The sequence below is a fragment of the Pyrgilauda ruficollis genome, unplaced genomic scaffold (assembly GCF_017590135.1).
Source record: "Pyrgilauda ruficollis isolate IOZ18807 unplaced genomic scaffold, ASM1759013v1 scaffold97, whole genome shotgun sequence".
Lineage (NCBI taxonomy): Eukaryota > Metazoa > Chordata > Aves > Passeriformes > Passeridae > Pyrgilauda > Pyrgilauda ruficollis.
In genome coordinates this window covers 1,850,240-1,876,263 of record NW_024531821.1, presented here as the reverse complement: position 1 = coordinate 1,876,263, position 26,024 = coordinate 1,850,240, and the positions used below count along the sequence as shown (strand labels likewise).

At 53.8% G+C, this 26,024-nt stretch overlaps 1 protein-coding gene across 1 annotated transcript in view; it reads left to right on the top strand.

The window, feature by feature from the left end:
- Positions 1-24,567, top strand: part of STK10 (serine/threonine kinase 10) — a 43,855-nt gene extending 19,288 nt beyond the window's left edge. The window contains exons 3-19 of the mRNA XM_041489944.1: positions 4,590-4,638; positions 6,807-6,956; positions 8,223-8,295; positions 8,910-9,104; positions 10,120-10,201; positions 10,925-11,059; positions 11,771-12,409; positions 13,614-13,744; positions 15,530-15,653; positions 16,355-16,534; positions 18,655-18,747; positions 18,911-19,040; positions 19,452-19,576; positions 20,182-20,370; positions 20,656-20,781; positions 21,271-21,384; positions 22,010-24,567. Coding sequence (XP_041345878.1) covers positions 4,590-4,638; positions 6,807-6,956; positions 8,223-8,295; positions 8,910-9,104; positions 10,120-10,201; positions 10,925-11,059; positions 11,771-12,409; positions 13,614-13,744; positions 15,530-15,653; positions 16,355-16,534; positions 18,655-18,747; positions 18,911-19,040; positions 19,452-19,576; positions 20,182-20,370; positions 20,656-20,781; positions 21,271-21,384; positions 22,010-22,150 — 2,676 coding nt within the window. The 3' untranslated portion in view covers positions 22,151-24,567. The remainder of the gene's footprint in view (positions 1-4,589; positions 4,639-6,806; positions 6,957-8,222; positions 8,296-8,909; positions 9,105-10,119; positions 10,202-10,924; positions 11,060-11,770; positions 12,410-13,613; positions 13,745-15,529; positions 15,654-16,354; positions 16,535-18,654; positions 18,748-18,910; positions 19,041-19,451; positions 19,577-20,181; positions 20,371-20,655; positions 20,782-21,270; positions 21,385-22,009) is intronic.
- The last annotated feature ends 1,457 nt before the right edge of the window (positions 24,568-26,024 follow it).

Below are 26,024 nucleotides of genomic sequence, written 5' to 3'. Positions count from 1 at the left end.
GCTGGAATCCCGGAGGACACAGGAGGCTGCTGCCAGTGTCCCAGTCTGTGCAGGACAGCCTCTGGCCCACAGTGGTCTCAGGATGGGGCCTCAAGTCTGTGTCCATCATTTTTCTGGGAGGCTTTTGGACAAATGACCATTTTTTTTTGGGTGGCTGTGCTCTGTATTTGCTGCAGCCAGTGTTGCTGGGCTGGGATCATCCCCTCCATGGGATTTGTGTGGACGTTGGGCCCTGCTCCAGATGTTCCTGACTTGTCAGAGTCCTCTCAGTGCCGTGGTGATGAGCAGAGCTTGAGAACAGAGCCAGCTGCTGCCTCTGGCCTTTCTGTGCACAGCCTGTGTTGTGTGGGACTGGGCAGTGCTGAGGGGAGCTGCTGGGTGCCCCTGATCCCGAGGAACGGGCTGGGAAAGCTGGAATTACCCCAGCCAGCGTGGGTGAGGGCCAGGGAGCTCCTGCACTGCTCAGGCCAGGCCTGAGGGCTGCAGGAAGGGGCTCTCCTGGCCTTGCTCAGCCTCCTCTGCCTCTGAGTCAAGACCAAAAGCCCTCGAGGCTGTCTGGCCTCTCCCCCTGCTCCTGCAGGCCGGGGAAGGAGCCAGCCTGGCCCTGGTGTGATCCCAGCGCTGGGGGCACGGCCTTTTGTGACTCCTGTGTCACTCACGGCAGGTCTGGGCCATTTCCTGCTGCTCCCCAGGGATGCCAGGGCAGCATGCCCATGCCAGGGTGCTGCTGTGGGCTGTGTGAGCAGCCTCCAGCAGCCCAACCTCGTCCTGGGCTCGCTGCACTGAAGGGAAATGCTGTGTCTGTGCCAAAGCCAGGGAGAATTTTGGGTTGGGGCTCCTCCTGCAGGGTCCGGGCATGGTGTGAGGTGTCCTGCTTGGGTTTGGGGTGGAGGAGCAGGAGGAAGGCACCAGGCTGGTGCTGGCAGAGGAAGGGTGGCACCAGATTTTGTAGGCAAAACCTTCACCTTCATCAGTGGTGGCACAGGGAGCTTGGCAAGCTTTGTAAAAAAAAAAAAAATTAGAGCAGCTTTGTAAAATTCACCCTAAGGGGGTTTCTTTCCTCTTCTGCTGCTGCAGCCCAGCGTGAGCAGCGCCCTGTCCTTCCCTCACAAGCTGCTGGCTCCCAGATGAGGCGGCTTTGGAAGCAGTGTCCATCACCTGCATGTGGGGGAAAGAAGGGTGGGATTGAGCTCACAGCAGGGCTGGCTCAGCAGACTGAGCACAGGCAGGGTGACAGCAGGGCCAGGGATGGGGACAGAGGGTGACAACAGGGCCAGGGATGGGGACAGAGAGTGAGGGCAGGGCTAGGGATGGGGACAGAGAGTGAGGGCAGGACCAGGGATGGGGACAGAAGGTGAGGGCAGGCCAGGCAGCCTAGGGAATGCCAGGACAGCTCCTGGAGCAGGGAGGTTTCATATTGGGGGGCCCTGTAGCTGTTCCTTGCCTCTCACTGCCAGCCTCACAGCGGGCAGCTCATCCCTGTGTGCAGCACCAGCACGGCTGGAGGCAGCCAGGGCCCCCAGCTCCTCTGGCTCTTTCCCTTTTCCCTTTGTGGTGGTTTTGTTGAATGTGAAGGACTCTTGTCTGCTTTTCCTGTAAGTGGGTGGTGATGCCAGGAAAGCCCTGCTGTGCTCTGCCCTGCTGGGGCACCCCTGTGGGTACATCTGGCTCCTCCTCTCCATCCCAGCTCAGCCCAGGGAGCACTGTGGTGTCCCTGCAGTGTCCCTGTAGGAGCAGGGCTGAGCCCTCTGCTGTGAGCAGGGCTGGGGCCAGCTGGGACACTCCTTTTCCATGCCCTGCTCCAATTTGGAAAACACCCAAGTGGAAATTACTGCTGCCAGTGGCAGCAAACCCCTGGGAGCTTTGTGCCAACTCCACACTCTGGATGGAGAGAAGGAGGACCAGATGTGATGGGTGGCAAGGAGGGAACCTGACAGCATTTCCTTCCTCAGTTCTCTGCAAGTGCAGCACGGTTTCCTTTATCAAATTTGGTTTTTCTTATCTCCACAACCCCTGTGTGCCAGCACAAGGCTGTGCTGGGGGTGCTTTCCACTGTGGGTGACAAGGACACCTCAGAGCTGCCCCAGAAACGTGGCAGAGCCACGTGGGTGCCGGGGGTGGCAGTGGCAGCAGGATGCTGTGGCTTCCAGCAGCTGCTCACACAAACAACGTGAGCCCCACTGCTGCAGACAGGGGAGGAAATTACTGGGGGTTGGGGCTGTGCTGGGGGTTGGGGCTGTTCCTGGCCAGGCAGGGTGGATCTGGGGGCATTTGGGTGCTGGGGGCACGGGCAGGGCCCTGTGCCCACTGCGGGCTGCAGTTCTTGTCACGGTGTCACAGAGTCACGGAATATCCTGAGCTGGAAGGGACCCACCAGGATCATCAAATCCAGCTCCTGATCCTGCACTGGAACCCCAAGTTAAAACTAATTTATTGAGACAGATAAAACCCAAAATCTGGGATGTTCCCAGAGCCAGCCTGGACAATCCCAGCCCCTGCAATCTCCCACTATGTGATATGTGTTCCAACCCTCCCATTTCCTCCTCCTGCCCACACAACGGTCCCACAAATGATGGACAGAGGGGTCTAAACCCTTTCCATGCCTCCTGAAGGCTCTTAATGAGGTTCCTTGATTGCTGCAGGGGCGTCCTGCAGACCCACATCCAGCATTTCCCCATAGCCACGTGTGTGTTCACAGACATTCAGAACACCGGCAGAGAACAAAGCCCCCCACAGGGATGGCCCTGGGAGCTCTGGAGCCCCTCTGTGACCCCTGGAGCCCCTCTGTGACCCCAAACTCCCTAATGAGCACTGCATGAGCAGCAAAGTCCCAGGAGAAGCCTGCAGGCAGCCCTCACCTCCAGGGCCTGGGCACCACTGCCAGCCCAGGGCTGCTCTGTGCTCAGACTGCCAGCATCCCTTGTCCTCAAACTTTCTCCCTGCCAGGCTGCAAACGTGGCTGGAATTTTGTGAGGTTTGCTCTGAGGAGCCCAGGAAGGGCTGCTGGCCACTCTTGGCTTATTCTGCTCTCATGAATGAGATGAGGAGCAGCACAAAAACAATGGGTTGAAATGATGCTCCTGGAGCTGGCTGGGGTGACAGTGGGGCACAGGGCAGTTCTCTGCCTGGGGGCACCATGGCAGGAGACAATTCCTGCCTTTCCATGTGCTCAGGAAGCTGCTGCTGCTCTGGTTCAAGGTGTTAAACAACAGCACAGTGTTGGTGTGTCCCACTGATGCTCTGCTGGCCCCATCTCTCCTGCCAGACTTCCACCTGCAGCTGTACCAGGTGGTTCTCCTGGTTTGGGAATGGTTCAGTTGTCTTTCCCCCAATTGTTTCTCTCCACCTGCCTGTTCCAAGTGCTCCCCCAGCCCTGGGCCCTCGTTATTCACCTCCGTTGGTGCCTCTATCACCCCTGCCTGGGTTTGTCCCCTCTGTTTGTCCCTCTCTGACTCCCTGGACCTGGGCTGATTGTCCCAGAGCAGTTCCAGCTTTGCTGCAGCCCAGTCCTGCTCCTGCTCCCTGCTCTCCAGAGCATAGCAGCCGTCTCCCAGCAGGTGATAGCTGCACTTCCCTTGCCTGTGCAGGCATCTCCAGGGTGGGATGTGGCTTTCATGGAGCTGCAGGATCAAACCATGGGAAATGGAGCTTGAACCTTATCCCCTCAGCTCCTGGGCCAGTGCTTGGAGCTGCTCTGAGTAACGTGACCCTCTCTTGAAGGGTTTGGAGAGCTGAGCTGTAAACACTGCTCAGGCCTGTCCTCAGAGTCACCTCTGGCATTTCACCACTCTGGAATGCTGCCCTGTGTCACCTCCACAAGGAGGAGAGCTTGTTGGAGAGGTGAAGCATCTCTTGTCCCCTGTAATCCCTGGCTGCTTGAAATTGTAATCAGTTTATCTGAGCAGCCCCAGAGGGAAGCAGGGAATTGAAGGCTGCTCTGGCTGAGCCTGTGCAGAGCTGAGGGAGAGGATCTGCATCCCTGAGGTGCTGGGGGCAACTGCTAGGGATGGCAAGCAGATGTGTGGGACTGGCAGGGCTCTGCACATCCCTGGGGAAAAACGGCAGCATCTGGGGAATGTGCTCACCCTGTTTGTTGAAACACTTTCCCCTCAAAGTGCTCAAAATAAGAGAGCAATGAACTACTGAGCAATGTGGGGAAATAAAACCAGCTAAAAAAAACCTACCCTAAAGACATGAGAGCCCTCCCCATCCCTCATTTGGCAGGGAAAATCCTGCCTGAAGCCTCTCAGCCACGTCAGCTCTCAGCTATGACAGTTATCCCATCCTGCTGGCAGCGCTGCTCCAAAGGCAGGGGAAGGGATGGAATCGGGGGCACCTCCAAATCCTGAAGCTGCTGCTGGGGTGGGCATCAGGTACGGGGGTGTCCTGGGGAGGGACACCCTGCTGGAAGGTCCCTGGGAGGTGGGCAGAGGGTGGCACGTGGCCCCGGGGCTCGGAGCTCCTTGCAGTGCCCAAGGGGAGCTCGCCCAGCCCGCCTGGGGCAGGGAACCAAACCCAGCTTTCCTCCTCTTCCCTCCCTTTGCCCAGTGAGCCACAGCCTGGCTTTAACTCTCTCTTTGCTCCCCCAGATCATGATCGAGTTCTGCCCGGGCGGGGCCGTGGATGCCACGATGCTGGGTGAGTGCAGCTGTGACCGGGGCGATGCCCACTGGGCATTTCCAGCCTCCTGGCACCAGGAGCAACCCTCAGACAGATGGCAGGCGTGGGTGCCACAGCTGCCCTTTTTCTCCCAGGAGTTTGCCTATTTCCATCCCCTGAGCAGAAGGTGTGGCAGCCCCGGGGGAGTTTTTGAGCTACTTTAATGTCCTTTTGTGATTTAAGCTGCTGGGATCAGCAGGGGTGGGGAGAAGGGAGAGTCTGGCTGCAGGGGAAAGCTGAATTTCAATATTTATCTGCTGGGGGCACTGGGATCCCGTTCCCACAGCTCCCAGCAGGGCTGAGATGTTGAAGCTGGGTGCCTGTCAAGGTGAATTTCCCCAGATGTTTTTGCTGACTTCTCCGTATGGTATCAGTCACTGGCTGAGGCACAGAGCTCTGCTGAGCTGCAGTTTGCAGCAATCCCAGCAACCTCCCCTTTTCCACCTCCTCCCTCCCACACAGAGAGAGCTGCTGGGAGCAGGGATGGGTGGCTGCACCCCAAAAGAACCCTGGCTGGTGGCACAGCCCCTCTGGGTGACATCCCTTCTGCACAGCAGATGTGATGCTCTGACATCACCTTGCCCAGAGCCCTGGGACAGAGCCACATCTCCCTGGGGGTGACTCCTTGTCAGCCTGATCCTTCCAAAGGCCTCGCTTGCTTTTTATTTCCAAATTTATCATCTTTAACTCAGCCCTTAAACCTTGTCCCTCCTTTAGGGAATTTCTTTAAAGCTGCTCCAAATCACTGCGTGAAAAAATACCTTTCCTGGAGTGCTGGAGGGAATGATGCCTTCCCCGTGGAAAAACCTCAGCAGGGGGGTTTTACCCATCTCTTGGAACATAAAAACGCTCCTGAGCATTCATGGCTCCTCTCTGGAGGAGCTGGCAGGGGCAGCAGAGAAGACCATGAGAGAGCAGCCTGGCTGTGGCTCTGTGACCCCTGAGTGAGGGTGAGGAGGAGCTGGAGCTCAGGAATGCTCCCAGAATTAGTAAATTCAGAATTAATAAATCCCAGAATTCCAGAAATGCTGAATGCTGCCTGTCCCACCTCCCGATCCCCACCTGCAACTGGGGTTTGCCCTTCAAAATCTTACGGACAAAACTTGAGGCCCACTGGAACTTGTTTTTGCCAGATGGAGGGTGAAAATCATCAGCTTTTCCCAGAGCAGGGGAGATACTGGTGAGGAAAGGAGGAACAAAGTGGCTGACCCAGCACCCCCACATTGTGGTTAAGATCCTTGCTCTGAGCAAACATCTGTCCCAGCTGCTGGGGTCCCTCCATCAGCCCCTCTGGTGCTGGCTGAGCCCTGCTCTGCTCTGCTGGAGGAGGGATCTGCACTGCAGAGGCGCTGCCGAGGAGGGAGGGCAGCTCAGGAGGTGCTGGCCATCTGGAGGGGGGATGCTCTGCAGAGCTGTCACCCTGGTGGAGGTGGCCCAGCAGAGCTCAGCAGGGAGGTCACGCTGTCCCTGTGAGCACCAAAAATGGAATCACTGAATCACAAAACATCCTCAGCTGGAAGGGACACACAAAATCCAGCTCATGACCCTGCACAGGACGGCCTCAAGAATCCCATCATGTGCCTGAGAGTGTCCAAACACTCCTTGAACTCTGGCACTGGTGCTACCTAAAACACCAGCTCCAAGCAGTGGGTAGGGATAACCCTGCTGAGCATTTAAATCATGTTCCTTTGGGAAGTGCTGTGTCCCTGGTGATGTTTAGGGGCTGCCCTGCACCCCCACAGCAGGGATCATTCCCTGCTTCCCTGGGGAGTGAGGGCTGCTGGCGTTCATGCCTGTGTCTGAGCCCAGTGCAGCTGGCTGAGACCCAGCTTGTCTGTCTTCCCAAATTGTCAGAGAATTGGCAGTTCAGACCCCATCCCAAGCATTTCTGGCTCCCCCTCCTCATCCCCCTCCCCCACTGTTCCAGTGAGCATTCCCGGGAGGGAACAAGGAGCCAGCAGCTCCAAGAGGTGGAAATTCTGCTGCAAGGCTTAGGGAATAAATCACCTTTACAAGCTGATTTCCATCATCCCCTGCTGCTCTGACACAGGGACAGTGGCTTTGCCATGCTCTGCTGGGCCTTTCTGCTGCTCAGGTGAGCATCCCTTTATCCCTGCCCTGTTTGACCTCCCTGTCCCTCCCTGCAGAGCTGGACCGGGGTCTGACTGAGCCCCAGATCCAGGTGATTTGCCGCCAGATGTTGGAAGCTCTGCACTACCTGCACAGCAAAAGGATCATCCACAGGGACCTGAAGGCTGGCAACGTGCTTCTCACCCAGGATGGGGACATCAAGCTGGGTGAGTCAGTCCCTGGCATCACCCCCAGGGACAGCTGGAGCTGGATTTGTAGGGTTTGGGTGTCCCTGAGTGTGCTGGGATTGAGGGATGCTCCTTTGCTGCAGGAGGAGCAGCAGGGCGAGGAGGGAAAGGTTTGGTTCCAGGGAAAGGCAAATGGAGCTGCGTGCTGTGCTGAGACCCCAGGGCACAGCCAGCTCAGGCCCCCGATGGATTTTCCTTCCCTGAGTTTGTTTAATCCCTCTCTGAACCCCATTTCTGTGCCTTTTGGCCTGCTGAGCATCCTGAGCAGGGTGCCAGTTGGCAGGGCTGGGAGCTGGAAGAATTCCTCTTATCTGCACGGCAGCTTTGGTGGTGACAGGGGGAGCGTTGCCAAAGGGTTCCTTTGCCAGCTCGCTCTGCTCTGGAGTTAAATTGGCACCCAACGACCTGCTGGGGCAGGAGAGGGTGGATTTGTCTGCAGGAGGGTGACCCCCAGGCAGGGACACCCTGAGCTCAGGCTGGGGATGGGTGACAGCTCCTCCAGCTGCCACCAGGGCTGTCCTGGAGAGCAAACCCACCTGGAGTGGGCTCAGTACCCCCTGCAGGTCTGACCAGTTCAATTTGGGTTGAGCTGAGAAGGGACAAAATCAGGGAGAGGCATCTAGCAGTGGCTGAGAGAGAAGGAATGGAACAGCACTTTGGTTTTTCTGCTCTAAAATCAGGCTTTTTGCTAGGAAAGAAGTCCTGAAATCTGCCATGGAGGAATGGAACAGCACTTTGGTTTTTCTGCTCTAAAATCAGATTTTTTTCTTGGGAAATACATTCCTCCATAGCAGAATTCAGGATTTAACAGCACTTCAGTTTTTCTGCTCTAAAATCAGACTTTTGGCTAGGAAATAAGTTCCTGAAATCTGTTATGGAGGAATGTAGCACCACTTTGATTTTTCTGCTCCGAGAATCAGGTTTTCTGCTAGGAAATAATCCTGAAATCTGCCATGGAGCTGCTTTTGTTTGCAGAAAAGAGCTCCATTTCCTCCTAGACATGTAAGGTTTGGCAGGGGGGGTTGTTGTGCCTGTTTTTTAGTAAATGGGAGAGGAAAATCCTGGGGGTCATGTACCCCAAACCAAATTTAATTCCTGATGCTCAGCTCAGAGGACACAGCTCATGGCATCACGTTCTTGCCTCCAGTGTGTGTTGTTTGTTTTCCAGTCTGTCTCAGCCAAGTGTGCTAACTCAGAAGGGTTTTTCAGCTTTCCTCCAGCCTCTAATGTTACTGCTCTTTGCAGCTGACTTTGGAGTGTCTGCCAAGAACATGAAAACCTTGCAGAAGCGAGATTCCTTCATTGGGACCCCTTACTGGTGAGTCCCCCGTTCGTGAAGGGTTTCACTGCTGAAAATCAGGTTAGCTCTGAAGCTTTGGGGTGTGTTGGACCACGGTGCCTTAGGGTGGGAGGATCTGAATGAGGATTCTTGTCTGTTTTCTGCACTTTCAAGGGTTTTCCTTGCCTGGGAGCAGCCCCAGTGGTGTGGGAGCTCTGTGAGCTGCTGAGGGGTCACAGTGCTCCAGGCTTGGAGCGAGGGTCACACGAGTGTGCTCTCCCTGCTCCCCCCACTCCGGGGGTGAGATGGGCTTTGAAGGCACTCCAAGCACATGGGAATGAGTCCCTGCCCCAGAAACACAACCTCTAAATCACCCAGCTTGCCGAAGGAATGGAATTGCAGGGATTAATTGATGCTCTGATGCAACATCCGTGCCAGATGTCAACGGCCTGGGGGTTTTCTGTAGAGGAGGGAGGGGGCTGCACCCCGTGGAAAAGATGCTGCTGCTTCTGAAACCCGGAGCTGGGGGGAAAAGCTGTGTTTTCTGCAGCACTGGGGGAAAAAAATCTGTGTTTTCTGCAGCTCTGTGGGTTATTTGAAGGGTTTAATTGCTGCTGCCAGGCGTCACCCCGGCCCCGCTCTGCCCTTCGCAGGATGGCCCCGGAGGTGGTGATGTGTGAGACCATGAAGGACACTCCCTACGACTACAAGGCTGACATCTGGTCCCTGGGGATCACCCTGATCGAGATGGCCCAGATTGAGCCACCCCACCATGAGCTCAACCCCATGAGGGTCCTGCTGAAGATCGCCAAGTCCGACCCGCCCACGCTCAGCTGCCCTTCCAAATGGTGAGGGGCAGCCCAGGGAGCATCTCCCAGCTCACACATGGAGAAAAACCAGTTGGTTTTAGCAGTTTTCTTTCATTTGAGTAGGGTTTTAGCTGTATTCTGGGTCCAGCTGTGTGCAAGGGGCTGGGAAGGCACTGCTGGCTGAGGGCAGGATGCTCACACTGCTCACAGTGTCCAGGCAGCACAGGGAGAGCTGCTGCTCACCCACAGATGCCCCCCCAAAACCAGGGGTGACCCCTTGGCTGGTCTCAAAACAACCTGTGTGTATGAAAGGCAGACTTTTCTCTAAAGCTGGAGGTGGCCAAGAGCTCCAGAACTGCTTTCCCTGAAGTCTGGAAAGCCAATTCTGCATGTAAAAGAAAACGAGCCAGTTAATTTAAAGAAAACTAGCTAGTTGATTTTTATTTGTTTATTTATTTTATTAATTTACTTATTTCTAAATCATAGAAGCTGCTGCAGATCAGCCAGCAGCAAATTACTGGCAGAGCCCTGGAGTCCCAGCATTGTCACAGCAGTCCCAGTCATTGTCACAGGCAGCAGGCTGGGTGGGAGCTGCCTCTGGAGCTGCCCAGAAGTGACATCAGGGCCATGCTCTGGAGCTCAGAGCTGCACTTTGCAGGCTGAGGGTGCCCTCCTATGGGGTTCCTGGTCCTTCACAGCCACCCTTTCCCACTGGGGCTCCTTGTCCCCAAGCAGCTCCTCTGGGGCTCCTCTGCCATGGGCTCCTCTGGGGGACAGCTGCTGTGTCCTGCCCTGCCTTTGCACAGGGGCTGGGCTCAGTCCCCACCATCTGCTGCCAGCACAGCTAAAGGCAAAACCTGGTCCCTGGTCTGGCCCTGTTGCTGCTTTTTATACAAATAATCAGAACTACTGAGCTCAGGATTTCCCATGGGAGCAAAATGCTGATTATGGCCAATTGCAAGCTGGGACAGAACCTGCTGAGGGATCAGGCTGATCCCTCTGCTATTTGAGGCCTTTCCTGTGCTGAATTTCTCACCACCAGCTGTGTTTTAAGGTCCCTGGAGTTCAGAGATTTCCTGAAGAAGGCGCTGGACAAGAACCCAGAGACCCGGCCCAGTGCTGCCCAGCTGCTGGAGGTAGGGACCAGAGCCGTGACCCCAGACTGGATTCACATTATTTCTGTCTTGTTTAGAAAGTTCATAGCACTTTTCAGCCACTAAAACTCTCCAAAAATGATCAGCAGTGTTTTTCCCTTTGGAGCAACCTGCAGAGCCCCTGTGGACACCACCTGGAGCAGAAGCAGCTCCTGTGGCAGCCAGCTTGGGCTGAACCTGGTTAGCTCTGATTGAAATTCAATTCCTTTCCTCCTGTCCATTCCCAAAATCACAGCAAACACCTGGGAGCTGCTGTTCCCTGCTGGCTGCACTGTGTGCTGGTGCACAGAGCCCAGGGACTCCCCTGCCTTTGGTGCAGCTCAGCACCAGCACTGTGAGCAGTGTGATTCCACTGTGAGCACTGAGTTATTCCAGCCCCATTCCAATTTAACCTCCCCCCAGGCTCTCCTGGCTCCCAGGGATCCTGCAGACTGCTCCAGGTGACATTCCGTGAACAGATGTCCCCTTGTTTAAATGCTGCTGCTGCTTTTTTTGGGGGAGCTGCTGCCATAAAACAGCTTTGGGGAACATCTGAGGTTCAGTGTGCCCTGAACCTCAGCCTCACTTCTGTGAATTCCTCTGGGGGTAAATCCCAGTGACACTGCAAGGAACCACAGCCTCAGGTCTCTGAAAGCCAAAAGTCATCCTTGGGCTCACAAGATGTGACTTTGGCCACCTGACATTTACACTGTGCTTGGTTTTCAGCATCCCTTTGTCAGCAAGGTGACCAGCAACAGGGCCCTGCGGGAGCTGGTGGCCGAGGCCAAGGCTGAGGTGATGGAGGAGATCGAGGACAGTCGGGATGAAGCAGAGGAGGATGACTCCTCGGAGTCTGCCTCGGTGAGCAGCTTCACCACAGTGGCTGTGCTGGGGGAAAGAACCTGGTGATTTTTTCAGCTTCCAAAAACTGGTTTGGGTCACATCAGGTGGAGGGGGAGTGGTTGCTTGGCCGGGGAGGGGCTGGGTTTTGGTGGCCACCAAGGGCATGGAGAAATAATGGTGCTGGGGGGGGGGCCCCAGTGCCCCTCACTGGAGGGGCTCATGGAAAGTGGTTAAAAAACAAAAGGAAAAGGAAAAAAAAAAAAGGAAATAAGCCCTGATGCAGGCTGGAGAAGGTGGAGTGAAAGCAAAGCCAGCAGCACGTGGAGGGACCACCAGCCCAAGGAGGGAGCTGGGCAGTCTGTCCCTGGGCTTGGCTCTGCAGGGGACATCTCAGAGCTGTTTGGGGACATGTCTCGACCTCCCTCCTCTGTCACAAAGGGAAGTGGCTCATCCACAGTGGAATTAGCCATGGGAAAAGGAGTTTGGTGTGCAAATTCCTCATCTGCCTCTTAAGGATGTGCAGGTTCTGGGGCTTTTTCATTGTTCCTCTTCCTTCCCCCCCGGATCCTTGGGGCCACAAACCTGGGGAAAGATGGAAGCATCCCAGGGCAGATATCCTACAGGGGACATTCCCTCAGGGTTCAGGGTGCCTTTGCTCTGCCTTGTAGCCCTTGCAGTTGTGTTGGGTGGGGTGCCCAACCCAACATCTGCCCTTGCCTGTCCTTGCAGCCACCTGGGAAGCACAAGCGGGACCCGTCCGAGCTGAGCCAGCTGAGCCTTGATGGGGAGAAACCTCTGGACTCGCCCTTGCCCAAAGCTGTGAACGGCTCCGCGGGGACTGGCAAGGACACCACAGAGAGCCAGAGCCACAAAGCCTCGGATAAAGGGATGAGCAGTGACAGTGACAAATTGGGGAGCAACCACTCCACAAAACCCAGCTCGGCCTCCTCGGCCACCCAGGACAAGCCGGACATCATCCTGCAGCCAGGACATTTGGGAAACTCAACAGAGGGGAACAAGGAGCCCAGGCCAGGCAGAGAGGAGAGGAAAAGCCTTGGGGAGGGGAAGAGCCTTGAACAGAGGAAGAGCATCGAGGAGAGGAAGAGCATCGGGGAGGGGAAGAGCATTGAGGAGAGGAAGAGTATGGGGGAGAGGAAGAGCATCGTGGAGCGACCAGAGAGTGTTTTCCTGGAGAACTTCAGCGAGGAGAAGCTGGCCAATGGAAGCCTGGAGCCCCTGGGACCATTCCCCCGCTCCAAAAGGGACTCGGATTCCGGCAGCACTTCAGCCTCTGAGAGCATGGACCTCACCATCTCCTTGTCTGCTGACCTGTCCCTCAACAGGGAGAGTGGCTCCATCTCCCTCAAGGTGAGAGTGGTGCCAGAGGGTGCTGGAGAACATGCAGGAGGGAAGAACCCTTCCCTAGGGAAAGCTTTCCAGGGTTTGTTTTCCATGTTGCCTGTCCCAGCTGGGCTCAGGCCAGCACAGCGTTTACAGCTGGGTTGAGCTGTGCCAGGGGGATGTGGCATGTCCTGAAGTGAAGGAGGAGCTCATGGTGGAGCTGCTGAAGGTTCATGTGTCCTCTTCTGTGCCAGGCCATTGAAATCTAGGGGAAGTCTGATGTCTTGTATCTATTTTGTGTGAAGTAACCATGCCATGACCATGACTTGTACTTGCTTAGAAGTGAAACCCCAAATGGGGCTTCCTAAACTTTATCCATAGTCCATCACTTATTTGCTCTTCCTTAGCACACCTGATCCCAGGAAAAAGTTCATCTGGGCTTGTGCCTCTCAGTTTTCCCCACCTGATCCAATCTAAACTGGTTTGTGTCAGCAGGGGCTGTACAAAGACCTCCCAGGCTTCTTGACTTTTGCTAAAGCTTCCTGGAGGCTGGGAATGCTAGACCTGGAGCTGCCCAGGTCAGCAGGGCTTCAAGGAAGAGGCAAAATAACTGGAATGGTAATTGCTGAGCTCCAGGAGAAGAAATGTTATGACTTGAGGGGGCAGAGGAATGTGTTGCACAAGATCTTTGTCACATTGCCTGCAAGAGTGAGAACTTCCCGGCACAGAAACGTGCCTAAAAACCTTTCTTGGCAAAACCTTCCCCACCTCCTGCTGGGAGCTGGAGAGCCAACATCCCCCAGAGCAGTCTGCAATCCCTAATGATTGGAAATGTGATGCTCTTGCACAGGAATTTCCTCCTCCTTTCCAGGACACCTGGAATCCTTGAGGAGGAGGAATACGATGCCACACAGAGATTTGCTCTCTGAGTTGGTCCTTTAGAAGGGGAAAGGAGTTGTTTGGGTTTTTCAGGGAGTAAGCCATGTGAGGAAGGTGAGGAGGAGTCTTTGGGAGGTGGGTCAGGTTTCTTCAGGGTGGAAGTCCCCTGCTCCATGGTTTAGTAGCCGCGCTGGATCTCCAAATTCACTGACGGTTTGTGCCCCTTGTGGTTTCCTTCTGTATGTTCCTCATGAATAACAGAGCATTAAAATTGCTCTGAGGGCTCCAGTCCAGCTCTTGCAGCCCTGGGGAGCTGCTTCACAGCCCCTCCTCTCCTCCCTGCCCACCCCAGGACTCCAGGATGCAGAAGAAGACCCTGAAACGCACCCGCAAGTTCGTGGTGGACGGCGTGGAGGTGAGCGTCACCACCTCCAAGATCATCAGTGAGGATGAGAAGAAGGATGAAGAAATGAGGTTCCTCAGGCAAGTGGGGCCCTTGGATGGAGGGAGGGCAGGGTTTTCCTCTCTGTGAGCTAATCCAGGGGCGACCTAAAGTCCACGTTGTTGTCTTGGTCCCAGTTGGACAGGGGAAGGAGGGATTCAGCTCAAGATGCAGCAAGACTGGGACAAGGGGAGGTTTGTTGTGGCTGGCTCTGTCCTCTGGGAATGACTGAATGTGTCCCCAGGGCTGCAGATGCCTGGCTCAGTGGAAATTAGCTCAGAAATCTTCTCAAGATGTTCCTCTCCCTTTTGTTCTCAAATCTCCCCAGACTTCATTAACAGAATGGCCAAGGGAGTTGTAAACTCCTGGAGCATTATTTAATATTCATGGGTGTATCCTCCCTCCTTGATGACTCCTTTGCAAATCTTACAGCTTTCAAACCTCCCTGACTTACTCTCAGAAAGAGGAGCTGCTGTTTCTAGCACTGAAATGAAAAGGCCCTTAAAATAATTAAAATACAAATTGTTTCATTTGATGCCAAATTCCAGGCTCCCTCGTGCTGCTCTTGGGGACTCCCTGAGAGGATAATTTGTCCTAAACACTGTGTCCCTGTGGCTGCCTTATTCCTCAGCCCCAATATCAGATTTATGTAAAAGCTCATTAGCAGAGCTCATTTACTGGTGAGCTGGATGAGGGGAGAGATGCAATGTCATCATAGATAGGTCAGAATTTGGGAAAACTGCCCTTTTTGCCACCCAGGTGTGAATAAGAATGGACACAGAGCACAGAGGCCAGGCCAGAGCAGTCCAGCTTGGGACTTGAGGACCAGTGAGCACTACCCCAGCTGGCACAATGGGGATTTGGGCTGCTGGGGGACACCAGTCCCTGCAGAACCACCTCAGGAGCCTTGCCAGGGCTTGTTTGGAAGCTGTGAATGCTAACAGGCTTTACCTGTGGGAGCTGGTGGTTTTCCACAGTTCCCATGAGTAGCATCCTGCTTCCTGCAGTGTCCCAGCACCTGGAGCACATCAGGGAGCTGGGATCTGCCTCCTGCCTGTGCTCAGAGCAGGGCGGGTGTCAGAACTCAGAACATCCCTCTGGATGCCCTGGATGGCTCAAAGCCCTGGCAGGAAGACAAAGACACCTGGGAATTCGATCTCAATCCATGGAGCAAATGACCAACTGCATATGAAGAATTACAAGTCACAAAAGTTTAGATAACATAACAGTAGTTGTCACAGGGTGAAAGGTGAAATTTTAAAGAATTTTACTATGGGGGTCTAGGGGGACAAGATGGAGGGATCTGGGCGTTGTCCTGTCCTTCTTCCTTCTTCTTCCTAGCCTCCATCTTCTTGGTGATGGTGGCACTTTGGGATTGGTTTAGGGTAGAAAGTCACTGTCTAACATAGGTGATAGGCATGGGAAAATAACTGTAAATATCGAATATGTAGGTTATAGTATAAAAGACAACACCAGCCCAGGGGCGGGGAGTGTGCCTCAGACTGACCTGCAGAATAGACCTCGGCAGGGCAGACAGAAAATGTTTTAGATAAGAAATAATAATCAACCTCGAGAACGACAGCCGAAGACTCCTGATTTCTTCTTCAACAGCTGGGTTGAGGTGAAGAGACTTTTTTAACATACCTCGGGATCACCTCAACCAGAGGAAATCCCGAGAGGCAGGGTGCTGTGGGCTGCAGGTGCAGCTTCCACTCCCTGCTGGAATGCTCTGCTTGTGGATGGAACTGTCCCTGCCCATCACATCCCTCCCACCCTGCCTGACCCTGCATCTCTCTGTCCCCCCGCCCCACCCTGCCCCTCTGCAGGCGCCAGGAGCTGCGGGAGCTGCGTCTCCTGCAGAAGGAGGAGCACAGGAACCAGGCCCAGCTGAACAGCAAACACCAGCTGCAGCAGGAGCAGATGCTGCGGCGCTTCGAGCAGGAGATGATGGTAGGAGGGCAGGGAAAACCCCTGGGAATCAGCTGGGAGCCCAGCTCCTCTGCAGGTGCCCCACACGGGGATGCTCTCAGGGTTACAACAGCCTTGGGCATCACAGGAACCCCTTTGGGATTTGCAGCATGGGTGGAGGATGGAGGTTTTGTGGGCATTAAGCACCCTGGGAAGCACTGGCAGCCTTTGCCTGGCAGGGTGTAACAGGGAAAGGGTTGTTCTGGACTTTCTCCCTTTAATGATCTTTTCTTTTATGTCTGTTCATGGCTACTGTGAGAAACAGTTTATAGTGCTGTTGTAATTCACAGGAAAAAAAAAAAAACTTTAAATAAGAAAGCAGCACGGCCTGAGTGTGACAGCAGGAAATCTGGCAAGGCTTTGAGAGTAAACTGAATAAACTGGCCTCACACACTTGGTCCCTTCTGTTGGAGTAAAGTAATATTGTAGCTAATCACAGAATGGTTTGGGTTGGAAGGGACCTTAAAGATCTTCTCTTTCCATGGCATGAGGGCAGCGTTGGAGCACAGAGCTCCAAACCTTGTGAGGTGCTGGTTGGAAGTTCCCCTCCTCTGTAAAGAGGCTCAATCCAAGCAGGAACAACCCCCCTGCCCCTTTTTTGCTTGTTTTTTCTCTTTTCACTTTTCTCTTTAAACGTTTGTAAGTCAGGAACCCTAACCTTAACCCTAACCTTTCCTGGGCAGGCAAAGAAGAAGTTCTATGACGCGGAGCTGGAGAACCTGGAGCGGCAGCAGAAGCAGCAGATCGAGAGGATGGAGCAGGAGCACGCCCTGCGCCGGCGCGAGGAGGCCAAGCGCATCCGCCTGGAGCAGGAGCGCGACCACGCCCGCTTCCTGGAGCAGCTCAAGCAGATGAAGAAGGAGGTGAAAACTGGGGCTGGGAGGGAGGGAAGGTGATTTCCTGCACCTCTTTCTTCCTGGGGAGTTCAGCATTTCTCGTGGCAGAACTTGAGAGGAAAGTCTTGCTTTTGGGTGGCTCCTGAGGTGTTTTGGGTGGTTCCTGAGATGGTTTTGGGTGATTCCTGAGGTGTTTGGGTGATTTCTGAGGTTTTTGGGTGATTTCTGAGGTTTTTGGGTGATTTTTGAGGTTTTTGAGTGATTCCTGAGGTGTTTTTGGGTGATTCCTGAGGTCCTTTTTGGATGGTTCCTGAGGTGTTTTTGGGTGGTTCCTGAGGTGTTTTTGGGTGCGGCAGGGCAGACAGAAAATGTTTTAGATAAGAAATAATAATCAACCTCGAGAACGACAGCCGAAGACTCCTGATTTCTTCTTCAACAGCTGGGTTGAGGTGAAGAGACTTTTTTAACACACCTCGGGATCACCTCAACCAGAGGAAATCCCGAGAGGCAGGGTGCTGTGGGCTGCAGGTGCAGCTTCCACTCCCTGCTGGAATGCTCTGCTTGTGGATGGAACTGTCCCTGCCCATCACATCCCTCCCACCCTGCCTGACCCTGCATCTCTCTGTCCCCCCGCCCCACCCTGCCCCTCTGCAGGCGCCAGGAGCTGCGGGAGCTGCGTCTCCTGCAGAAGGAGGAGCACAGGAACCAGGCCCAGCTGAACAGCAAACACCAGCTGCAGCAGGAGCAGATGCTGCGGCGCTTCGAGCAGGAGATGATGGTAGGAGGGCAGGGAAAACCCCTGGGAATCAGCTGGGAGCCCAGCTCCTCTGCAGGTGCCCCACACGGGGATGCTCTCAGGGTTACAACAGCCTTGGGCATCACAGGAACCCCTTTGGGATTTGCAGCATGGGTGGAGGATGGAGGTTTTGTGGGCATTAAGCACCCTGGGAAGCACTGGCAGCCTTTGCCTGGCAGGGTGTAACAGGGAAAGGGTTGTTCTGGACTTTCTCCCTTTAATGATCTTTTCTTTTATGTCTGTTCATGGCTACTGTGAGAAACAGTTTATAGTGCTGTTGTAATTCACAGGAAAAAAAAAAAACTTTAAATAAGAAAGCAGCACGGCCTGAGTGTGACAGCAGGAAATCTGGCAAGGCTTTGAGAGTAAACTGAATAAACTGGCCTCACACACTTGGTCCCTTCTGTTGGAGTAAAGTAATATTGTAGCTAATCACAGAATGGTTTGGGTTGGAAGGGACCTTAAAGATCTTCTCTTTCCATGGCATGAGGGCAGCGTTGGAGCACAGAGCTCCAAACCTTGTGAGGTGCTGGTTGGAAGTTCCCCTCCTCTGTAAAGAGGCTCAATCCAAGCAGGAACAACCCCCCTGCCCCTTTTGTGCTTGTTTTTTCTCTTTTCACTTTTCTCTTTAAACATTTGTAAGTCAGGAACCCTAACCTTAACCCTAACCTTTCCTGGGCAGGCAAAGAAGAAGTTCTATGACGCGGAGCTGGAGAACCTGGAGCGGCAGCAGAAGCAGCAGATCGAGAGGATGGAGCAGGAGCACGCCCTGCGCCGGCGCGAGGAGGCCAAGCGCATCCGCCTGGAGCAGGAGCGCGACCACGCCCGCTTCCTGGAGCAGCTCAAGCAGATGAAGAAGGAGGTGAAAACTGGGGCTGGGAGGGAGGGAAGGTGATTTCCTGCGCCTCTTTCTTCCTGGGGAGTTCAGCATTTCTCGTAGCAGAACTTGAGAGGAAAGTCTTGCTTTTGGGTGGCTCCTGAGGTGTTTTGGGTGGTTCCTGAGATGGTTTTGGGTGATTCCTGAGGTGTTTGGGTGATTTCTGAGGTTTTTGGGTGATTTCTGAGGTTTTTGGGTGATTTTTGAGGTTTTTGAGTGATTCCTGAGGTGTTTTTGGGTGATTCCTGAGGTCCTTTTTGGATGGTTCCTGAGGTGTTTTTGGGTGGTTCCTGAGGTGTTTTTGGGTGGTTCCTGAGGGTTTTTGTGATTCCCAAGATGTTTTTGGGTGATTCCTGAGGTTTTTTTGTGATTCCTGAGGTGGTTTTGGGTGATTCCTGAGTTGTTCAGTGACTGGAGGTAGGGTTGTTCCTGGCCCAAAGTGCCCTGCAGGGAAATTTAATTTCCTCCCCACAGGTTAAGAACGAGGTTGAGAAGCTGCCACGGCAGCAGCGCAAAGGGAACCTGAAGGTGAAGATGGATGACTTCACCCAGAAAAAACAAACCATGGTGAGACCCAGGGAAGATCCCCCCAGTTCCAAGACTGGGAAATGTGCAGTAGAATAAAGCACCCTTCCTGCTGGAGGGACTGGCAGGTTCTGAAACACCAGCAGCTGCTTTCCAAGCTGCAGCAGAAGCAGAGCTCATGGTGGTACTGCTGGTTTGTTAACAGGAACAGGAGTTTTTGGCCAAGCAGAAGGAGGACCTGGAGCAGGCCATGAAGAACATCATTGCCCAGAACAAAAGAGAGATCTGTGACAAGGAGCGTGAGTGCCTCAACAAGAAGCAGCAGCTGATGAGAGGTGGGTGGCAAAGGCTGTGAGGGAGGGGAGGGAGTGCTGCAACCATGGGTTTATCCAGCCCTGGCTCTTCCCACGCAGCAGATGCTGTGACAGAGTTGCAAGCTGGCAGGATGGGATGTAGAAAAAACCAGCCTTGCCAGGTCCTGTCTAAATGTTTAACAATAATAATACTTAGTGCTTTAATCTTCAGAGTGCTTTACAAATATGAACCAATTAGGCTTCATAATTGCAAAAAATCAGGTTCCAATATGGTTTGCAACCAATTTCTCTTGGAAAACAGGAGGTGAATGATCACCCCCAACATCTGCTGCGCTGTTGGTGTGCACACAGGTCTCTCGAGCTTGGGACACTTTATGTGACCAGGATAGGAGGCCAGGGTGGGTGATCTCCTGCTCCTTCTCCTCCCCACAGACCGGGAAGCTTGCATCTGGGATCTGGAGGAGCGTCAGCAGCAGGAGAAGCACCAGCTCATCAAGCAGCAGCTGAAGGACCAGTATTTCCTCCAGAGGCACGAGCTGCTCCGGAAGCACGAGAAGGTGAAAGCTTTGCACCTTCCCATGCTGGTGTGGGTCAGCAAAGTGTCCAGGTGTCCCTGGGTGTTTCTCTTCTCTTCTTTCTGAAAGGGGGGAAATCACCAAGGTTGTGTTCCATCCCTATATGTGCTGTTCACTTAAGAGTTGGACTCAATCCTTTTGGGTCCCTTCCAACTCAGAATATTCTGTAATTCTGTCATTCTACAAATTCTGTAATTCTAAGGGTGGGTTGGGAGTTAAAGGGCTTGGTCATTATTAAGACCAGAGTACAGCTGGTGTCAAGAAGGCAATGAAGCCTTCTTGCCTGGGACGTGTGCTCTGTTTTGTGTGCATTTGATGTGCAAGAAGTGGGGAATTCTGGAGGGCTTTTCTGGAAATCTGCCACTGCCCAGGATTTGGCATGGTTGCCTCCTAGAGCATGGAGTGAAGACTGACACTTCCAGCCCCTTCTCCTCTGCTTTCCCAGCATGTTCAGCCCCATCCCCTCTTGTCCCTTTGGAGTGTCACCAGCCACCTCCAGGCTATTCCCAAATCTGCCCTCCAGCTGTCCCTGTTCCCCTCAGGGCTCTGGGGAGGTGTCCTCCCCTCTGAGCCCTGTGTGCCTGCAGGAAAGGGAGCAGATGCAGCGCTACAACCAGCGGATGCTGGAGCAGCTGAAGGTGAGGCAGCAGCAGGAGAAGGCCCGGCTGCCCAAAATCCAGCGCAGCGAGGGCAAGACCCGCATGGCCATGTACAAGAAGAGCCTCCACATCCACTCCAGCGGCAGTGCCTCCGAGCAGAGGGAGAAGATCAAACAGGTCAGGGCCTGAAAAGGCACCAGGGGTTGAGGCTTGGCTTGGCTTGGTGCGGGGAGAAAGCTGCATTTTCCCAAATTCCTGTTTCCAGAGTTTAACTTACTGCTGGGTTGGAGGGCTGTGTTTTGTGGTGTCACGTGTGGTTTTCAGCGCTGCCTCCATCGTGACTTGTGTTGGGAAGCAACACAAATTCCTTCCTTCCTGTGCAATAATGGAAATTGGCTGGTCTCTCAGGCAGCCCCAGAGACCAGGGCAATGCTGCCTACACTTTGCTTTTCTGTCTTCCAGTTTGCTCTGCAGGAGGAGAAGAGGCAGAAAGCAGAGCGGCTGCACCAGCAGCAGAAGCACGAGTCACAGATGAAGGACATGCAGGCCCAGTGTGAGAGCAACACCAACGAGCTCCAGCATCTCCAGGTACTCATCCCTCATGGCTTGGTCTGCCAGAGCTGCCTGTGCAGGGCTCAGCCTCTGGAGAAGTGGCTGCAGAGGACTGTCAGGGGTTGGTGTCCCCTTGCTCTTGCCTGAGAGGTTTTTGTTGCCATTGTCTAAACGTGGAGCTCAGAGCTCTGAATGTCTCTGCCCAAGACATTGGGTCTAAACATGGAGCTCAGAATATCTCTGCCTAAGACAAATCCTGTTTGACTGTAAGAAATAGATGTAACTAAAGCTGATAAGCCAAGAAACACTTATAATTAAGAAATAATTAGCGTAAGATTGTAATAGCATAAATATAACATCTGCATTGTCTCACCCTTCGCATGAGACTGAAAATGGAATAAAAGTTTTTAAAACACCTCTCAGTTACCCCATCCCTAAATCAGAAAAGAGCTTAATCCAGCATTTCACCACTGGATGTACAGCTCCAGCTGCTGATGGGTGTTGTGTTTGCTGATGTGTTTTTAGAATGAGAAGTGTCACCTCCTGATCGAGCACGAAACCCAGAAGCTGAAGTCCCTGGATGAGAGCCACAACCAGCACATGAAGGAGTGGAGGGACAAGCTGAGACCACGGAAGAAGGTGGGTTGTCCTGGCTGTGAGCAGGGTGTGCTGGCTGGCTGGAGGGTTTATTGGTGGCTTTCCAGCTGGGTTATGCCCAGTGGGCTGCCTTAGCCAGGATAGCTCAGTTCTGCTCAGCACAGCCTGTCCGAGCTCCCAAGCAGCTCCCAGCCACAGGCAACCTTAGCAAGCTCAAGTGATATCAGCTCTTAGTGATTATCAGATCTTTGTGATTTCAGCTCTTTAGCTTGCTAGGTGCCAGGCAGACACAGGGAGAGAGAGGAGAAGGCCGTGTGAGATTCAGAAGAAATTCTTTATTGGCGTCCTCCACAAAGGTTCTCAGTGACAGCTCTTCTACTGAACTGGGCAGAAGCAGGGGTTTATATACATTAAAGGGGTTTTGGAAATTGTCCAATAGTAAGGGTCAAAGGAAAGTGACCTATAGGCTTACAGAGAGATAAGCAAGGGTCTGAAGGTGGAAGAGAGGGGCTTCTAAGGTCCAGTCATCATGACTTGGCATTTCCTGGCTTAGGCTTCTGACCTCCAAGGGGCCATTGCAGGTCCTGGGCCTGCTACAGGAGAGGATAGTGCCCACAGCTCCAGAACCATCTCAAACACAGCTCTTGTGTTGTTCTCTTTGCTCAAGGCCCTGGAGGATGAGCTGAACCAGAAGAAGCGTGAGCAGGAGATGTTCTTCAAGCTGAGCGAGGAGGCCGATGGACAGGTGCCAGTGTCCCCCAGCAAACACGCCAAGTTCGTCCCCTTCAGCTCCTCAGAGAGCTTGTAACACCTGGCAGGCCACCAGCTGGTACTGGCCGTGCCCTCCTGGGCTGCAGGGGGCAACTTGGACTGGGAAGACCCTGTCAGCAGCCCCTTCTCACCACAGCACCCTCCTGTCCCCGCGCTCTGCCTGGGATAAACGTGGCCTCTGCGCTGAGGGATGCTGGCTGGAACTTGGGGTGGCTTTCCCAGGAGCTCCAGGCTGGGAATTGGGGCAGGACCCTCTCTGGATTGTACTTGCACTGATGGCTGGATGCTTCCTGGGTGAGCCTGGCGCTCACTGGGTTTGTCAGCTCAGACTGGAGCAGTGACCACTCTGACCAGGAGAAACAGCCCCTCAGGACAGGGCTGTCACCTCCCTCTCCCTACGTGGCTGCTCCTGTCCCAGTCCTTTGTAAGGCCTGGCCTGGGGCACAGCAGCTCTGGCATTGTCTTAAACTCACCTTGGCCTTAAACTTACTCCTCTCCACCGTGGCCTTTTATTGCCACAGAGAGACAAAGATTTGGGGGGTTTTTGCCTAGGGAGGGCTGGGGTTTTTTTTCCTCCTGCTCCCCATGCAGACTGTGCAGAAAGGAGCTGGATGTCCTCCCAAAGATGCTTCTGCTCTTCCTTTGCTGTCACCAGTGGCACCACAGCCCCTCTGGCACTAGCTCTGTTTCCAGAGGCTGGCTTGGGGCTGCTGGCACTGCCCAGCTGGCTGCAGGCTTTGCTTTGAGGCAGTGCAGGGGCAGAGGGAAGGTTGGGGACAGCGCTCAGCCCTGCGGTGACACGGTGGAGTGTGTGTCACTGCCGTGTGCCTTTGGGAGGAGAGGGGTGAAGGGTGTTACAGCCACAGCTCTCACGATCACACAGGTGCTTCAGGCTGGTTTTTAAGTCGTTTCTGTGTGGGGCCATGTGGGTCAGGCAGCCTGGCCAGGGGGTTATGGCTGCAGAGCATCCTTTGGGAGGAACAAAGGAGCAGTGGAACACGGGAAGAGGAGATGCAAAGGGGCTTGTTGCTCCCAGCATCTCCTTGTCCACTGATGTCTTATCTCCCTGTGATGTGCACAGCTTTTTGGATGGTTCTCCTGGCTGGGTGTCGTGGCAGAGTGGCAGAGCAGGTCCTCTGTCCTTTCTGTCCCCTCCTCCTGCACAAGGCAGGGCTGTGCTGAGCTGCTGGGTGGGACTGGGGGCACAGAGCTGGGGAGGGGTCAGGGACCTCACTGGCAGCACCTTCTTCTTTACACAACCCAAAGGTGTAAGGCAGCACTTAAGGTTTTTTTCTGGTTTGTTTTAGACCTGTTTCTTTAGCAAGAAAAAAAAAATCTGCTTAAAAAAGAAAGAAAAAAAGTTGTTATTTTCAAGTCCCCTCTGTTGATTTACTGGCATTTCAGGGAAAGGTGGTATGTGATGTGCCTCACTTCTAGGTACTGGCTGAAGGAGGCAGCCCCCAGGTCTTTAACTCTGGATCTGGGGAGTGCATTTCCTACCCTTTTAGAGCTTCTAATCCATATTTATAAGCTTCCTGCAAGCTAGCAAGGTTCTGTCTCTTCGGGCCATTCCAGGTTACCTCTGATGTCACAGCAGTGATGTCTCTGTTAATGAACACAGGAAGGGCTCCAAAAGTGTGGATTGTGCCTCCCAGATGTGATAACACCAGGCTGGGAGCTGATGGGAGGTTAATGAATGCCAAGGGATGTTCCCAAATGGGACAAGGGGCTGATTGGAGACTTCTAATCCCCTTAGGAATGTGTTGCAGCGGCCCCAGTGGTTCTGGTTCTGGTCCTGCTGGAGCTGTTCTGTGCAAGGGCTGTGTGCCAGAGCCCTGTCCCTGAGGGCCCTGCAGAAGCTGTGCTGCAGCAGCACACTGTCAACCCTCAGCTGAGGGGCTCTGCTGCCTTCTCCAGCAGCCCAGGCAGCACCATCCCTCTCTGGACACCCTGCAGCCACGAGGAAAGGTTTTCTGGGGGCTCTCCAAGCTGATGCACTGCCCCCGTGGTAAATCAGGTATCTCTCCCTCCCAGGGTAAATCAGGTATCCCTTTTTCCAGTCCAGCTGGTTTTCAGCTCAGAGAGAGCATCACAGCCTTGCTGACAGAAGCAGGGATGGCTCTGTCCCCCCATTTTTGTTCTCTCCCTGGGTGTGCCAGGCTCCAGTACCGTGTTCCTCACCTAGAAGGGGGGCACATCATCTGGCTGTCATGTTTACAGCGTGGTTATCATTTTCCCTCCTTTCAAAAGAGGATGTTTTTTGTTGTTCCCTGTGCAGAAGGAACCACAATTAAACCCAGCTTGCTTTTCGGGGAGGGGATGGGACACGATTTTTAAAATTGTGGCTTCGAATAAAAAGGGTTTTTTTAAAAAAATATTTTGTAAAATATCTTCAGTGGGGCCACCACCATGATGTAAAGACCTCTCTAATAAAGTAACAGACTGAGAAACCTGGGCATGGGTCTGCTTTTGTGCCTGCTTGCCAGCTGTGACCTCACTCAGCTTTGCTTCTGCTCTGGGTTTTACTGACTTAGAGAAACTTGTGGCATTTGAACTTGGCAAGGCTGAATAAAGGCGAGCTGGAGCCTCTCCTGCTGCTCAGGGGCAGGCACATCTTGGCACCAAGCTGAGGTTCTGGGGTCTGAAGGGAAGCAGCCGCTCCTGGGTGAGTCCTGTGCGTGCTCAGATGGTGCTGGGCTGACGCTGCTCGGTGAGGAGTGAGTACTGCACCCCAGCAAAGCACTTCTGCAGGGATCCTTCCTCCTTTTTAATTCCTTCCTGCATTTCTGCAGGGATCCTTCTTCCTTTTTAATTAACAGGGATCTCGCACCGACGCTTCAGTTCCCTTGGCTTGGTGGCACAAGGAGATGCCTCCCTGTCTCCTCCCATGCTCTCCTCTGCTCAGGAGGGGAAAAAAAATCATGTTTTGCCCTGTGGGTGCAGGGGGAAATCTCTGCCCCATCCCCTGGGCTGCTCAGGAAAGCTCCCACCACGGAAACCAAACGCCCTTTGTTCCCTGCTCACAACTTTTCACCTGCTGCTCTCCTTGACTCCTCTCAAGGACACACCACATTAAATCAGGGCAGCTTTGACAACAGCCCATGGAGCTGCTGTGGGTTTACCCCCAATTTTGGAAGGTTGTGCCAGAAGATGCCAATTCAACCTTGGGTTTCCTGCAGGAAATGACCTTGCTGGCAGTGCCCACCCCAGGTAAGTGCAGGACCTGAGCTCAGGTGAGGTGCTGAAAAGGAGATGGAATTGGGAGTGTGAGGTGGTGCTGGTGAGGTTTTAAATGAGCACAGAGAGAAGGATGAGCAAAGCCTGAGGGTTCTTGTCTCCTTGCTCCACGAGGTAGTAAGGAATGGACTGTCTGAGGACACATAATTAATCATTTTGTTTATGTATAGCAGGACTGCACTGGTCTCAGTGTATCCCAGGGAAGCAGGAGATCTCCTGGGAATATTTAACTTCATCTGCATGTCCTTGGCAGTGCCTGAGGGGAACTTCAACCATGAGGCTTTAACATATATATAAATATATGTATAAGTACTGTATATTCCAGAAATAACTGTTAACTACCATTTCATCCGGGTGCTAGGCTGAAAACAGAGTGAAAGTAAAAATATTTCTTCATTTTTAAACACAGAGCTGACAGCCCTGAGAAGTTCCTGGTGCTGCAGCTGTGCAGCATTCCCTGTTGTTCAGCTCCTGTCACATCTGGGCTCCAAACTCCTCTGGGCTGCCCAAGGGCTTTTGCAGTTGCTGATGCTGGAACTCTCTGGGGGGAGAAAAGCAGGGCAGGCAGGGAGGGCCTTGGGCTTGTGCCTGAGTGCTCTCCTCCCACGGCTGCATCCCTGCTCCCTTGGTTCCTGACCTGCACCCTCTGAAGCCAAACGCTGCTGCAGTGGCCA